We start from the raw sequence: 16,374 nt of genomic DNA on the forward strand, positions 1-16,374 counted from the left end.
TAAATAAGGCATAATTTCTTAGGAGCTTCCCCAAACTCAATGTCAGATGTAACCCCTCAACATTGTCACTGCAAATTCCAAATGCCATGTGTTGAAGATGAGGGCTGCATTGTTTCAAAGGAGCTGGTTTGCTCCCTTACATTTGTCCAGGCATGACTGAGCAAGAAAGTGCTTTCAAGAAAACCTTTATAGAGAGGTTGTTTTGGAGGGTTTGTTTGTCTGCTTAAAATGAAGCTTCTGGTGGGTTAAGAATAATGCAGTTAAGAATAGTGCCATGTTTGGGTTGCTAACAGCACCAAAGCTGAGCAGTCCTTTCAAACAGTATCTGCTCATGCTGATCTGGACTCTGACTTTACACCACTGAGTGGGAGTTTTGCCATCCAACATAGCAAGTTGTGGCAAACAGGTGAAGATCAGGACCTGGAGTCCAAGAACCAGGTCACAACAACTGGATGGTAACTTAGCACTCTGTCAGTGCATGTTGTGAAACTCAGTGTCTAAGAGGAAGTGATTTACAGCAGGAGGGGAAGAAACCAAGAAGAACCCTAACAAACGTGCTGATGAAGGGCATTGAGCACTGCCTCTTGAACACAAGGCTGGGAGTAACATCCGAGTGCAGTGGGACATCCGCACAGGAGGAGACCTTCCAGGATGGTAAGTACATTTGTCATCATCTTGAGAGAGCAGGGGGGTGGCCATGGAGAGATGAATGCACCTTGTTTGTCTGAGGAACTTCAAACAGCTCCCGGGGAGGATTTTGTATAGTGAAAAATCACATTCTTGTGTTTGAAATTCCAAGTCTGACACAGTTTGTTTCTGGTGAAGAAGTACCAAGAGGTATTGTGGAGGCAAGGAGAAAGCAACCTTAATGTTATAAACAGCAGTGTCCTGTGGGTACTCAGCAGACTGGCATGAGCTGGTGTCCCAGCCCGTGAAGCAATGCTAAATAGTGCTTGTATTTATTGCTGTTGGCTGAACTTCAGTCATTGAAATTGGCAGCTGGCAGATCCCTGAAAGTTTCGAAGGAGCCAGAGTTAATTGCTGACTAGCTACAATATTATTCTTAGGATTTCTGGTTGAGTCTGTGATGTTTTCCTTCTTGAAAATTAAACTGCCTGTTTCAGAGCAGTGCTCATGACTTCTGTACAGCAGGTGGGACTCCAACCCATCACCAGTCAAAGACATCAAGAAGGGCTTTGTTTGAACAGAATGGTAGATGGTTCTATCACAGCACATATGAGATCTGTTCACCTTCATATTTTAAGAAAAATGCTGCTTTTTGAAGACATTTTGTAACTGTTGCTGAAAAAGAGAAGTGAAACAAATTGTTTCTGGTAAGCTCCATCTGTCTGAGGCCATCACGTGGCTCTAAGAGCACTGACACCTGCAGTTTCTTAACAAGACACTGCCTGGGTTACCAAATGTGACTTCAGGAGCCAGAGGGACAAGGCAACACCTCTCAGCTCCAGTTCTGTGATGAGAAGTATCCATGGTGGCTGTATGTTCCTGGCCAGCCCAGCTGATTGGGATATCTGTGCCAAAGCCACGGGCTGTGGAGTGTGGCCTGCAGCCTCAGTAGGCTCTCCTGGCCCAGCCTGAAGGGCTGCTGCTGTTTCTCAGCTGCCTTTCTCCTCCTCCTTTAAAATTCCTTTTCCTCAGTTTCCCACCCAACTCTCACATCTTCTCTCTTGCTCTTTCTTGCCTTTCTTCCCACTAAGTTTTCTGGGTGGGTATGTGACCACTTCCTCTCATGTGTGTTGCTGTCACACACTTTCACTGCGTGGTAGGTTATATCCCCCACCTGCTTGGACTGTCAGCTCTTTGAGGTAAGACAGTGGGTCTTTATACTGTGCTTAAAACATGAACTGGGACTTCAGCGGTATGGAAATGGCCAACTGTCCTTCACTGCTGGCAGCCACTCCATTTCTCCGGGTCTGGGAGAAGGGATGTTTATCTGCACGCACATGTAACTATGTCTAGTGTAAAAACTTGCAGCTGAGCCTGGGGCAGCAAAAGGAAGTGACAGTGATAAGTCTAAGTAAAACTGCTTTGGGAAGTGGGCCCTGCTACAGTGATTACAGCTGATGACAACAAGCAGGTCTTGAAATGGAAACATGGCTTTCTGCTCTGCAGCTCTAGTATGCTTTTAAGCAGGAGTGTTTGTACTTTTGTTCTTTTACCACAGGCCCTGCCTTTTCACACCCCTGTGTTCCCCAAGTCACTGTTTCAGACCCACCTCCCTTGTCTTCCAAGACATCCTCCACCTTTGTGGTTCAGCCAGTGCCTGTGAGTTGGGTCCCACAGAAGCCTTTGGGGCTGTGTCTGGGCAGTGTCCAACCCCTGCTTGTTCCACGCAGTCACAGCATCCATACTGAAAGGTGGAGTGGGCAGGAGTTGGATGCAGCATGGAATGTGTACAGCCATGCTCCTTTACTGCTGGGGGAGGGCAGACACCATAAACCCACCCAGTTCAGGTGACAACAGCTGTGAACACATGGCAAGATGGATGGGACACGTCTGGCAGGATCCTTCCTACCTAAAAGTTGAGTGTGGCCACCCCCGGAGCAACCACATATCCAATAGCACTGCAGCAGGTTCATCCTCCAGGCTGCAAATGCCCAGCAGCTCACGGGTCTGAAGCAGCTGTTCAGGGACTGGGCAGGTGGTGGTATCATCTGGTAGCACCTTCTGAGATCTGCTGTACCCCAGGATCTGCTTCTTGCTTCTGAGAATGAAAAATGTCAGCTGGCTCCTGTGGGGTAAATTCACCTCTGCCAATGCAGGGATGATTCATGACCTGCTGGGCATGTGTCAAGTTTTTGAGGGGGCAAAAGAGGCAAGTGCCAACTCCCCTTGCCTGACCATCTGTGTGAGTTTTGGCATATTTTGGTATTTGCTTTTACGGTTGCCTCTGCTGGTGGTAACACAAGATTGGAGAAATACTGTCTGAAGAGGAGAAGATAACTGATTTTTCTAGAGTCATGGCCACAACAGGGGAGTTTGTATTTCAGCCTGGTCCCTGTCCCCTTAACAGAGTCACTTCTGGGAGACACGCTGGCATTGAAGACAACTCACAGGCACGGGAAGAGAGCAGGAGCCTGACAGAGTCACAAGCAGGATGAGACTGATGCTGCACACTATCACCCACAGCTTCTGCATTTAATTATTGCTTGTTGGCAAATATGTTTGGGTGGGTGTTGAAGGATGGCTGGAAGAGGCAGCCATGCAGTTGTTTACACATTAATTACTGCAGGGATTTTTGTGTGTAGACAGCAACGGGGAAAAACTGCAGGGACCTGTCTCTCTGTCACTTTGGAATCTGTTAATGTCACTCAAGACCCATAATACATGGAGGATGTTGCACAGATCCATACTTAAATCTCAGAGCGCTGCGTAAAGCAGTGGCAGTAACCTGTACTTTTTGTCTGTAATTGGTTATACACAAATGTTGTCATAAAGCTTTATTTTTCCCTTTGCATACATTTCTGTTTTTCAGGTTGTGAAAAAAGCATTAAAAACATCCGTGATGTTTAATGAGTCCTCCAACATGAAATTAGGCGTGAACAATCAAAAAGACGTCAAAACGGTAATTACTGGGATACAGAACATTCGCTTACAAGAACTGAGATTGCACTGACATTTCTGAAAAGAAATAACAGGTTAAGAAGAATGAGTTTATTGCCCATTTCAGAAATCTGTGTGGGTTTCAATCCTATTTGTAAACAAGTGAGTGACAAAACTCTCATTGATTTATCCGGTAGACTGATCAAACCTTGCCCAGAGGGAGTAATGTGGAGCTAAATCCTGCGGCTCTGTCTGGCTCAGGACAAGGAAACCATGCTCGTACAAACAGCCTCACTTCCACCACTGGCACAGCATTTATTCATGTATTCATTTATTCACTTATTCAACATGCCCAGAGTACCTGGATATCACAGTGTGTAGCATGGTGACAGCCACGATGTGACTTCAAAATAGATTTCTTACCTCAAAATGTCTTCTAAAACCTGGGCAATGTTTAAGTCTGGCTAATGTGTTCATGTGATGAAATGCAGAACTGTTAAAAACGGGTGAGGGGTTTTTTTTGCCCTTGACGAGGCGGAGAACAAGCCAGAGGGTCAAAATTTAAGTAGATAGTTTAAAAATGATTATTTAATTAAAATCACTGCCTGAAATCAATGTCAGGACTGTAGATTTTGAGAAAAGCAGAGCAAAATTAAAAACAAGAAGTGTTATCCACATAGAATCTGAAACAGAAACTTCCAGAGGCAAGTGATTTCTGTGGAGTTTTCCCATGTGCCCATTTGGGAGCTCAGATTTATGGCTATGGTGGGTGCCTCACGACCACCCCAGACTCGATTCTCCTGCCTGGAAGTTCAGAAGCTCAGCTCTGAAGTGCATGTTGCCTGTCACAGGCTGGTGGATGGTTCCAGCTCCCAAGAATTGCCATGGGGAGCCAGACAGGATAATTATTGGGGGAAAATAGATCTGCATGCGTGGTTGGTTGTCTTTTTCTGCTCAGTACAGGGCAGCATTTAGAGACTGGTGCTATACTTTTCTGCATGTGAGTGGCTGGACTGCAGATCTGAATCCACCAGGTAGCCAGGCTATTTTTATTTTTTTTCCATCTACATTCAGGAAAAAAAATGAAAGTGCAGCAAAAGGGAAACGAAACTCACCACATTAGAATGACATGGGAATACTGTTCACACAGATAATTAAAATTTGTGTAGTTTCACTTAAGGGAGGTTTAAGACAAAACCAGAACATGTTCAGAAACCACAAAATGTGTTTCTGCCTCTGACAATTTCTGAACTGTTTTTCTCCCCTGACTTCATAAATTTCATTTTTATGGTAATACTTGGCTTGATCCCACAGCTAATCTTGTGTTAGAAATTTCCTTATTTTGATTTTGGTAGAAATTTTGTTGAACATCCATTGGTCTTGTGCTAAAATAAAGTTAATCAATGTCAAATTAATCATAAGACTTGGGAAAAAACAAGGGATAGATATGTTGGCACAAAAAATTAAACCAAAAAATTGAACTAAAATCACGGTCTTCACAAAACCCAACCCAAATCCATTTCCAAATTTTGATGGGTTTTTTTTCCCCCCAAGTGCATTTTATTTCATCATATCTCCTTTCCAGAGTGTTTGTTCCACTTGGTTCTCTGATTTCAAGGTTTCATTTCCATTCCTGAAATGAAACCTTGCGATTTCAATGAGGATCAATTGGGCAAGCTTAGTCCATTTCACTGCATTTCATGTCATCCCATTCGCTTCTTGTTTTCACTTCGTTTCAGAATTTTCTCTTCTTTCTTTTCGCATTTCATTTCTTCAATATCTCCTCCTGTCTCTTTGTTTACCTTTCTTCCCTGAGTTTGGGATTTCAATGTGAATAATTTTGGCACGTTTTGGTCCTTTTCACTGCACCTCATTTGAGTTTAAAGGGACCTTTTAAAGGTCATCTAGTCCAACCCACCCACAGAGAAGGGACATCTTCAACTAGATCAGGTTGCTCAGGGCCCCATCCAAGCAGACCTTGAACAGGTGTTCCTCACTTTCAGTGCTGCATCTAAGAACACCGTCTGCCAGTAGCTGCAAGCAGATCTCCTCTTCAAAGACTGTGATTTATTCACCTGCACAGGTAGTCATCCATTAGCTGGTGCTTCAGTGTCTTGGTGATCACTTAAATCTTCTCTTCTGTGGGTTCTGTTCCAGTTTCAAATCTTAGGGGCAATTTTGATGCTTGGTCTTGTCCTGATGGCTCTTTACTTCATGAGTGTGGACAGCACAGTTGATCCTAACAGAGAAGAAGCAGCAGTTGTCAGTATTTACACAAAGGTGGAGGAGGAAGAAGGACTCTACGGAGATCTCCCAGAGGAAGAAGGACTCTACAGAGATCTCCCAAGAACCACAGTAACTGAGGAAGACACCAAGAGATCCAATGACTCCTGCAGGTGAGTCAGGTTAGATGGCATGTGGAGAAGTCATCACCAGATGGAGAAATAGTTACAGTGCTGATAATATCAGCAAGGGTTTTATTCTCTTCCCGTTGTATCATAAGTGATGAAGCACCACTAATTTGGGAAGAGTGGGGGTGTTGTTTAGGCACTGGCTAATTGGTAGCTGCCTGCTGTGAGGGGCAGTAGGGGCAGTGTCCCAGCTCCTCTCCCAGTCCTGTGCTTGTATGTTTAGCTCAGCTCGGTTGCTCCTCTGCCACCTCCAGGCCATCCTCCTTTTGTGGCAGCAGTGGGAGGCAGCAGAGTGACCAGCTGGCAAAGCAGCCTTTCTCAGAGGCTGGAGGGGCAGGGAATATCTGTGCTGGGAGAGGGTGAAAAGTTACCTAAGTGACATCCAGCTAAGGGGGTTTGCTTTTCTCTATATCTTAGGCATGGTAAAATAAACAGAGTTCAGAGTGGGTACTGAGAAGCTGTTTTGCTGAATTAGGGAGGACACTGTACAATATAAGCCTGGCCATAAAAACTAGGGGTAGAAAGCACTCCCAGCCTGTTTGTCCAGCTCAGTTTGTTTGCTGTGGTGGTTGACATGCAGTATGGCCAACTGTATGGCCTGGCAGGTGCTTGGTGTCCTGTTAGGGTCACAGTCACTTGTTTCACAATATGCAATTGCCATTGCAGCTTTGAACTTGTGGAAAATGTTCCTTATGACTTACCCTTTGAGATAAACAGCACTGCAGCCAAACCCTTGTACCAAGCCTGGAAGAGACTGCTTGATCTAGCCCAGGAAAAAGTTCATGTAGCTTCTTACTATTGGTCTCTTACTGGGAAGGATATCAGTGTCAACGACTCCTCTTCCAAGCAGGTAAGGTAAAATCAACAACAAGCATGTCTGTGGTTGTTTTTCCTCATGTACATGTGGCAGAGGGCAGGTTGGCTGTGTGGTTTGTCTCCCAGAGACATTGCTTGACTCCTCCTGCAAACCCAGGAAGGTTTTCCATGCTGTTCTGAAGCAACACTCCAACCTTCCTCCTCCAGTCAAGTTAGACTCCATGTGGGCTCTGCCTATGTCTCTAAGTATTTTTATGCTGTGTTTTAAGAGTGAGCAGCTGTCAGCCTCAAACCCACATTCACCCTGTGGATGGCTGACCTGTGAAAGGGCCAGCCAGTGGCAGAGCTGAGGAGCCTACAGGATTCCGTGTACACAAGTGATGGTGCCAATTCCCACTGGTTAGGGGAAGGGTCAGGAAGCAAAGTCTGCTGGACTTCTGACAGCTGCAGAGGCTGCTTCTCCCCTGTGTGCAGACACAGCACCTGCATCTACCCACTGGGCAGCTGTCCTGGAGCCAGGACACTGGACAGCTAAGGAGGCTCCCTCTCCTTTGCAGGGTTCTCCTCCTGGGCACCCTGAGTGGTCAGGCTTCCTGCGGGACCTTTCTGGCTCTACCACCAAAAATAAATGACAGAGGCCATGGCACAGCCTCATCTTGCAACCACCCATCATGTTTAATTGTCCCTTGGCTCCACTTCAGCCTGTGGCAGCTAGCAAACTCCCAGACAATCAGGGTCTGGGTCTGAGCAGGGTCTGGGGAACTGTTCTGAAAAACAGATAGGACAAAGTCATGCTGTTTCAGGCAGGAATGGAGTTTAGTTGTGTCGGGAATTCTGCTGTTTGCTGAAGTACCACATGCTGGCCTGGTTATTACTGTGGGCCCAGGCTCTGCCTCCTTCCTGGCACATCTTCCTCACTGTCCTCACGGGCTCTGGGGCTGCTCCCCTTATCTTCCTTCCTAGGTGTTTCTGGTGGTAAAAGGTGCCATTAACTGCACACGAGAAGAAGTAAAAGTGGCAGATGTAAGGCTGAGCCCTGTCTCTGCTAAGGGACAGCTCAGTGTTGGACAGTCTCTGTCACCTTTATCCACAGAGAGAAATGACCCCACACATCTGTTGAGCGTCAGGGTCCAGCAGCTGATTTGCACTGGGAAATTCACCTTTGAACTCTGGGATGTTTATGGTCATACTTTTAAACCTTACATCTAATAGCATTAAATGACAGAAAATAAACTTTGATTCATACATTGGATCAGAATCTTTATTCCCTCTTTTCTCTATTTGAAACACTCCTGAAATAGGTGAAATTTCTGACCTGCTTTGCACTGGGGTTCTTCAAAGGAAGCACCCATTAGTAACACTGTACTTGCATATATCTTACTAAACATTCTGTACTAGAATTTAAAAAATAACAATGTACCACACAGGGTGAAGATATTCTGCAGAGGTTTGAGAGGTTACTCGCAGAGAATGTCTCTTTGTATATTGCAGCAAGTTCACCCACTCTGGCTACAAAATCAAGGGACCTCGAGCTTTTAGCAGAAAAAGGTAATTATTTCCCTTCAGTGATCCACTCAGAGCTCCCATATTGTAAAAGGGCATCTAGGTAAACTGGTCTCCAAGGCCTCTTCTGGTGTGGTGCTTGCATGGGTTCACAGGATAAGCACTATCTGTTCACTAATTCATGGTTTTTGTCCGTGTCTCTTTAGGATTTTCCTGAAAATTCACATTTTGTGTATTTTTTTGAAGTTACTGTGTTTCCAGGAATGAGAGCTTGTGAATTTTGGTAGTTATTACTGCCTTCAAGAGTCAGACATGCAGACATATTCTGGCTGTCGAGGAACCATCTCCATGCTATATCTAAACTCCTTGTTCCCCTCCCCCTCTTTCTTTAGGGGCTCATGTGAAAAAGATTGATTTTGGACATTTGACAGGAGGAGTGTTGCATAGCAAATTCTGGATAGTAGACATGAAACACGTATATATTGGTAGTGCAAACATGGACTGGAGATCTTTATCTCAGGTAACCTCTGCTGCTGCATATTCAAAATTCATGGGGGGGAAAATTCATATCCTCGCAGATAACAGAGAAAAATCGTAATGATGTAAAATACTGTCAGAGTGGAAGAAACAGCAAAGAAACCCCTGGAGGTGGCTCCTTCTGGGGCTGTGACACAGCTTGCTCTCTTTGCAGGTGAAAGAGTTTGGTGCTGTGATGTATAACTGCAGCTGCTTGGCCAAAGACCTCTGGAAAACGTTTAGTACCTACTGGGATGTTGGATATCCTAATGCAACCATCCCATTCCCTTGGCCTCTTAACTATTCTACCCACATTAACAATCGTCGGCCTCTGGAAGTAGAATTTAATGGAATCTTGACAGAAACCTATTTTTCTGTAAGTACCTTTGAAAATAACATGACAGACTGTAAGCTGTGTTTAAGGATTTAGCAGAAAAGTTTCTTCACCAATCCTCCTCAGCTACTTGTGTTCCAGGTGGATAATAATTTGTTCCTTAGGTTTCTCTGGAACTATTCAAAGGATAGGGATAAACCCAGCATTAGCTGTCAAACTGTATGGCAGGAACAGTGTGCAGGTCTCTTTTAGTCACCTGTAGGCTCAAAGTATCAGTAAGTATCTGACCCAGCAGGACATGGAAGCCATGAGGGAAGATGGTGGTCCATCTCAAGTGTTTTGTGATATTTTAATGAAAACTAGACAAGTCTAAACATAAATGAGTTGCAGCCTGAGAGAAAAAAATTAATTAAATCACCGATCTACGTGTTTTCTTTTTTTTTTACAGGCTTCCCCTCCAGCATTTTGTCCAGAAGGTCGCACCCATGACCTCTATGCCATACTCAGTATTATCAGTCAGGCAGAGAAGTTTGTCTATGTTTCTGTTATGGAATATTTCCCTACCAGCCGTTTCATTCATCCAAAAAGGTACAATTTGAATCCTGAGGAAATCAGTTACTTGCACTACATAAAGAAAAAAATATATGATTCCCTTCCTTCTGCAATTAAAATATTCAGAATGGAGAGAACTGAGGCTTTGCTCTGCACTCACAATTATCCCATGGACTGTGCCTCCCAGGTACCAAAGGACAGGATGAGAGGAAATGGCCTCAAGTTGTGCCAGGGGAGGTTTAGATTGGATATTAGGAAAAAGAAATTCATGGAAAGGGTTGTCAAGTATTGGAACAGACTACCAAGGGAAGTGGTGGAGTAACCATCCCTGGAAGTGTTTAAAAAATCTGTGGATATGGCACTTGAGTACATGGTTTAGTGGTGAACATGGTGCTGGTGCTGGGCTGAGTTGGACTTGATCTTAAAGGTCTTTTCCAGCCTTAGCAATCCTAGGATTCTGTGAGTCCAATCCTGATGCTGCAGGAAGGATAGTATCCAATACCTGTGTGCTTTGCTGGTGTTTTAGAGCAGCCTCCTGTGCTCTACGCACAGCAGGAAAGCTGTGAAGTGCCAGACAGTCAGGGACAGTCAGGTACAGCATCCTCCAAAATTCAACACAGCAGCTTTATGAATAGAGAGAGGAAATGGAACACCAGAAGTACATCTGACATCAGATTTTTCAGAGAAAACATTGTTGTGCTCTCCTTTCTTGCTCCTGTTTTTCTTTCTTGATGTCCTTTACTTCTGAAGAGTCTTGGCTTCCTGCTCAATTTCCTGCTTGATGCACTTGACCCATTTTTTAGAGGGTGGTTCTTGACTGTCCTGGCCTTTGCAGTGAGAGCTGAAACAGCCTCTAAAAGAAACTCCTGGGGTTTTTTGTTTGTTTGGTGTTTTTTGTTGTTGTTGGGGTTTTTTGTTGTTGTTGTTGTTGTTTGGGGTTTTCTGTTTTGTTTTGTTTTTAATAATTCCACCTAAGTTCCAGCAGCAGCTTCAGAGAGAAGGTGATAGTGGTGATCTGGAGTAATCACAGAATCATAGAATGGTTTGGGTTACAGACCATCCAGCTCCTCCCCTCCTGTGCAATGGGCAGGGACGCCTTTCACTAGACCAGGTTGCTCAAAGCCCCATCCAGCCTGGCCTTGAGCCTGCGTGTGGGGAACCACTGCCATGGTCCCAGAGACTGCCCAAGGTCACAGCAGAATGATGCAGACTCTGCACATGAACCAAACCTGAGCAACATGGAAAGTTAGTCAGTCATGGGGCATCACTAAGACTCCCAAATCCTCTTAGACATGCTTGAATTAGGGTGTCTACATGCAACCAAGTGCTCTGAATTACCAGCTTATAACATTTCTGAGTTTACCAACCATCTAAATAATCTGAGAAAGAAGTTCAAGTGAAATAATTATGTACAACATGACTTGCTGAATACGGTAAGCTCTAGGCTGCCACTTAGCCAGAATGATACCATGCATTATGTCCTCTGTCACAACTGTGTAAAGCCTCTGTTGTTCAGCTAGGGCATGGGTGTGTTTTGGGGAAGATTTTAGAATAATAGAGAGACACAGATAATTCTACTGTCCAAGAAACAAAATCTGGAGACTAGCTTCTACTTGGAGGATATATTTAATAAATCAAACAGCTCAGAGGATTTTCAGTTTCTGTGTTGTACGGTTGAGTCTCTGGGTTTCTCATCTTCTGATTTTAGCCAAGAATAAGCCCAGAAAAGTCTCTTTCCTCCCTTAGGATTGAGTGAGTTAATACTCCTTATTCTTCATCTGAAGGCTTAATCCACAGTTTGTGACATCTAGGGCTGATCAGATGCAAACAAGAGTTTGAAAGGCCCAGGGAAAGCAGTGCAGGGCCTCGGGCTATCTCCACAGCAACCAGCTGTAGTGCCATGAATTGAAGCTGATTAGTTCAGGTTAGGTTCCTCCAGCAGCTGAGGCAGTGGAAACAAAGCTGCTGTCTAATGCCTGAGTGTTAATCAACTAGAAACTGATATATTTGAAAAATTGAAACCATTCAAAAATTGCATTTCAAACAGCACGATTTTCCAAGTTTTTCAGGATCTGTAAGTCAAGCCTGAGCCTCAGAGCACGTGGCCAGGCCATTGATCGCAATAGGATGATGCACAGGGGAGGATTAGATAATTCAGGCCTTTGTACCTAAGACCAAAAGGATTAAGTTAGGCAAATTAATTCATCATTGCTCATGGGACTGTGAGCAAATGCTAGACTCTCTCGCTGTATCAGCCCTCCAATCTGTACTAAACATGGTCGTCTCCCTCTGTGCAGCATTTTTTAGGATCTATGGAATGAAAATGCCATGTGGGGGTTTGGAGTTATTAGCCCTGGGATGTACATTGTCCAGCTCTTAGTGTTGTGTAGCTGGGTGAAGGATGTTAAAAATGTTCCCCACAGCTACTGCCAACACAAGTGTCAGGAAAACGGATTTTCCCCTATTCAGGGAACATGGAGAGCACATCCGTGTCCATTACCTTGGGGACACATGACAAGGGCAGGGAGGAGTGGGGAGGGGTAGAGCCTGCCCACACTGGCTGATGGCACAGGACCACTGCAAACACTGGAAACAGTCTCCAGGGCCCTGAAAAGGCCATATTCTGCAAAATGGTTCTTAGACTTTCCTCCGGGCTCTGCACTGCCCTTTTTACTCTGGGCTGTAGGAACAGGTTTTACCCTGGAGTTGCTATTGTTATGTTTACTTTCCTAGGAAATGAGCATGGTGGCACCATGCTGTATCTGTGTATGTGCACTTTACTAAGCTTTAAACTTTTTGATGAATTTCACCCCAATTTGGCAGAGTCTGGAGGTCTCAAAACACGTTCTGTGAAAAGAACGGACTTGGTAGAAGGCAGAAATCTTGTTTGTACCTCCAGGGAAGCCACAAGTGCTTTACTCACTAGACATCAGAGATCCCATCTGTGCATCATCACTTGTAGTCTCAGTTTATTGTCACAGCTTTCTACTGAACTGTTTAAAAAAAATATCCCTTTTTGCACCTCCTTTTCTGCAGATACTGGCCAGCCATTGACAACGCCCTGAGACGTGCAGCTTTCAACCACAGAGTGCAAGTCCGGCTTCTGGTCAGCTGCTGGGCATACACTGACCCAGCCATGCTCCACTATCTGAGGTCCCTGCGTGCTCTCAACAACCCACATGCCCACATCAGTGTCGAAGTGGTATGATAACAAACCTGATTTTGGAAGGACAGCTTGAGGATATGGCCCCACACTGGTTTTTGAGACTAAGCTGCAGTTTGTGTGTACAAATATTAGCTTTTAGAGAAGCAGGTTGTCTGTTTTTGCAGTGACTGCTTCACATTCTTGTGAAAAAGAGGCCCAATATATAATCTTTGAGGAAGCATCTATTTCAAGCTATGAGTGATATCAGGGATGTGCCTGGCTGTGGCACTTGAGACATTATCCTGGCAGTTGCTTTTGCTGAGCACTGTGACAGTAACAGTTTATATGATAACTTAGTGGTTCTCTCAGAGACCTTTTCCTGCATGGAGTACTTTAAATGGGTCTAATTGCTATCAGTTTTTTTGAATTGAGAGATCTGCTCTCTGCTTATATAGATAGACCTATTTTTGAACACTAAATATTGCACACAGGCCATAGGCATTAGGCTGGAATGCATCAAGTGGAGTGGGGATGGTGTGAATGCTCCCAACATGATGCAGTAACCACAAGAGAGAGACACCACAGAAGGAGGAGTGGGTTTCAGAAAAAAAAAACCTAAAAAGGGACAGAAATGTAGATTTTGGTAAGAGTTAACACAAAAGTTAGGCGTTATAGCTGCCTGCAGTACCCCTCGTGTCTGTGATCAGCCCATTCTCGCACAAAATGAGAGCAGCAATCAGTGGTAAATGCAGATCTATTAGACAGCTGCCTAAAACTGCATCTAATTGTCTGCCCTGTAATGATAATAGCTGTGCCACTAATGGAACATTGTGAAGCAAACATTATCTGTATCTGATCTCAATTGCTTATCCAATTTTATGTATAGTGGAAGTATTGTTTGCTAGTTTTCTTGGATAGGAGTAAAATCTCTTCTATGGTGTATTTAATAACAGAGTGCAGTACGTTCTCTTCTGTTCTTCCCATACTATATTCTTTGAAACTATAGAAAACATGCACTGTCCAATCATGAAGTCTGCTCCTCCCTCTAGTATTTCTGTTAATATTTTTAATTTCTCTCCCTCCAGAAACTCTTCATTGTTCCTGTTCTGAATCACACAAACATTCCTCATGGGAGAGTGAATCACAACAAATACATGGTCACTGATAAAGTAGCCTACATCGGTATGTATTCCATTATTCCAAATACTTACAGTATCTCCAGATCTACTGGACTGAGACTGAGATAGGGGCAGCTGCAAGACTAAAAACCACCTCATTTTGCCATATAAAGCAAAGTGTGTTGTAGGTACAGAAGTACAGATGTGAAGGGGAGACAATAATGTAGGTCAAGTTCAGTAAGAGATTATTTCATATGATTGTGAACCATTAGGAACAGAGCATGACAAGGCTGAATGCACAGCCTGTGACAAGCACAGTGGGAATTTCACAGCCCGTGTGCTCAGAACGATGCTGGGATAGCTGGTGCTCCAGTATATAACATTATCACGCTTTAATAAAAAGGAACTGCTGGGAGGAATTAATTCTATGCACTGTTTGTTGAACAGAACTCTAGGAAAGGAAATGAGAAAACAGTAATGTCAACTGTTCCTGAAAACTGGGACGGTGTTTACATTTCACTCTTTTATTAGGAACCCTCAAAAAGGGAATGTGAAAGCGCTCTGTGATTTCGGCCAGCTCATCCTCCCAGCAATGCACACCAGCAAATAGCCTGATCTTCCAGCTGGCTGAGGGTTTACAGCTACAATTGCCTTCAATACTTTAATAACTTGTTTCATACTTGAAGGCAGATATGCAAGTAATTTGTTTTCATGCCTAAGTACCTTCTGGAATTGACAGATTTTTCTGGCTAAGGCGATCATGAGGAGACATGCTAAGTGATAAAATGTGTATTTTCACAGTGCTTGATTTTCTGAATTGAGGTTTTGGAGGGAGCCCTAGACAATGTCTGCAGATAGATTCCCAGTTTTGCCTGGTTTAGAAGCATGTCAAGCTCAGAACAGCTCCTGAAGTTTTATGGATTAAGAGTCTAGTTTCTCCTTTTGTTTTCCTTTAACAAATAAAGAGAATTAAGTCCATTAAAGACTTTTTAAACACCCATGTTAAACACCAGCTTTTACCCCTTTTACCCCTCAAATATTGCACTTTATGAGTAGATTTGTGCATTCTGTCACAGGCCAGCTCATCCTCCCAGCTCATCCTCCCAGCAATGCACACCAGCAAATAGCCTGATCTTCCAGCTGGCTGAGGGTTTACAGCTACAATTGCCTTCAATACTTTAATAACTTGTTTCATACTTGAAGGCAGATATGCAAGTAATTTGTTTTCATGCCTAAGTACCTTCTGGAATTGACAGATTTTTCTGGCTAAGGCGATCATGAGGAGACATGCTAAGTGATAAAATGTGTATTTTCACAGTGCTTGATTTTCTGAATTGAGGTTTTGGAGGGAGCCCTAGACAATGTCGGCAGATAGATTCCCAGTTTTGCCTGTTTTAGAAGCATGTCAAGCTCAGAACAGCTCCTGAAGTTTTATGGATTAAGAGTCTAGTTTCTCCTTTTGTTTTCCTTTAACAAGTAAAGAGAATTAAGTCCATTAAAGACTTTTTAAACACCCATGTTAAACACCAGCTTTTACCCCTTTTACCCCTCAAATATTGCACTTTATGAGTAGATTTGTGCATTCTGTCACAGGCTGTAAGGAATCAGAAGGTTATGAGCCTTCAGGGTTGCAGTTAATACCAGGTTTCCAAAACCTGAGGTCTGGTATAAGAAGGAGGTGACCCGATTTTTGCTGCCTCGTTGGTCCTAATGAGATTTGCAGTCATAGAGCAAATCAACAAAGCACAGAGATCAAACAGAACACTGAGAAATGAATGTTTTCTAATCAGCTACTTTTCCATTGCATAGGGACTTCCAATTGGTCAGAAAACTACTTCACTGATACAGCTGGCGTGGGACTAATTATCAAACAGAATTCAACCAACCTGCCAAGAAGGCAACAGCCTGTCCAGGAACAGTTGAAAGATCTTTTTGAGCGCGACTGGAATTCCAAATATGCGGTGAATCTGGAAGATGTGCAGGGACAGAAAGACTGTAACTGGAGAGGCAGACTCTGAAGTGAATTGAGATATACATTTAAAATAGAAACAAAAAAATGTATATGAATCTTGTTTCCATGCAAATCAAGGAACTCTCTTCTTTTTGTCTTTGTCAGAGAAATCATTTCCTCGTGGTGTCCACATTGATGACATGAGAATTTCTGATAGTTGACTCTACCTGCAAAACCATTAGTCAGTGTGTGATGTTTGATTTTTTTGTGTGATTACCTCATCCCAGAGTTAATGAAATGCATACAGTGTTGTATGACAATCTGTCTTATATTAAAGCAAACAACAGAGACACAGATCATTATTGCTGTGCTATTTTATCTTAGGAAACTATGTATTTCAACCTAAATGTTCCATTAACGGTATTTGCTTACATGTGTTTAAACATTTTTAATAAGCTCCTGGA

The 16,374-nt window shown here is 43.7% G+C and overlaps 1 protein-coding gene across 1 annotated transcript; it reads left to right on the plus strand.

Moving 5' to 3' along the window:
• Window positions 1–542: 542 nt before the first annotated feature.
• Window positions 543–16,286, plus strand: PLD4 (phospholipase D family member 4). Its single transcript, XM_069016036.1, has 11 exons — window positions 543–654; window positions 3,497–3,586; window positions 5,722–5,960; window positions 6,642–6,825; window positions 8,219–8,339; window positions 8,687–8,814; window positions 8,986–9,186; window positions 9,593–9,732; window positions 12,733–12,898; window positions 13,927–14,023; window positions 15,769–16,286. Exons 1-11 carry the CDS (start codon window positions 652–654, stop codon window positions 15,975–15,977), a joined length of 1,578 nt encoding a protein of 525 aa, XP_068872137.1. The 5' UTR covers window positions 543–651; the 3' UTR covers window positions 15,978–16,286.
• The last annotated feature ends 88 nt before the right edge of the window (window positions 16,287–16,374 follow it).

This window comes from Aphelocoma coerulescens, chromosome 5 (assembly GCF_041296385.1).
Source record: "Aphelocoma coerulescens isolate FSJ_1873_10779 chromosome 5, UR_Acoe_1.0, whole genome shotgun sequence".
Lineage (NCBI taxonomy): Eukaryota > Metazoa > Chordata > Aves > Passeriformes > Corvidae > Aphelocoma > Aphelocoma coerulescens.

Bases quoted from the DNA above. Each gene is read 5' to 3' on its own strand.
- PLD4 (XM_069016036.1), top strand. The intron at 3,587-5,721 runs GTAATTACTGGG...GTTCTGTTCCAG, and splicing joins ATCAAAAAGACGTCAAAACG to TTTCAAATCTTAGGGGCAAT. The intron at 8,815-8,985 runs GTAACCTCTGCT...CTCTCTTTGCAG, and splicing joins ACTGGAGATCTTTATCTCAG to GTGAAAGAGTTTGGTGCTGT.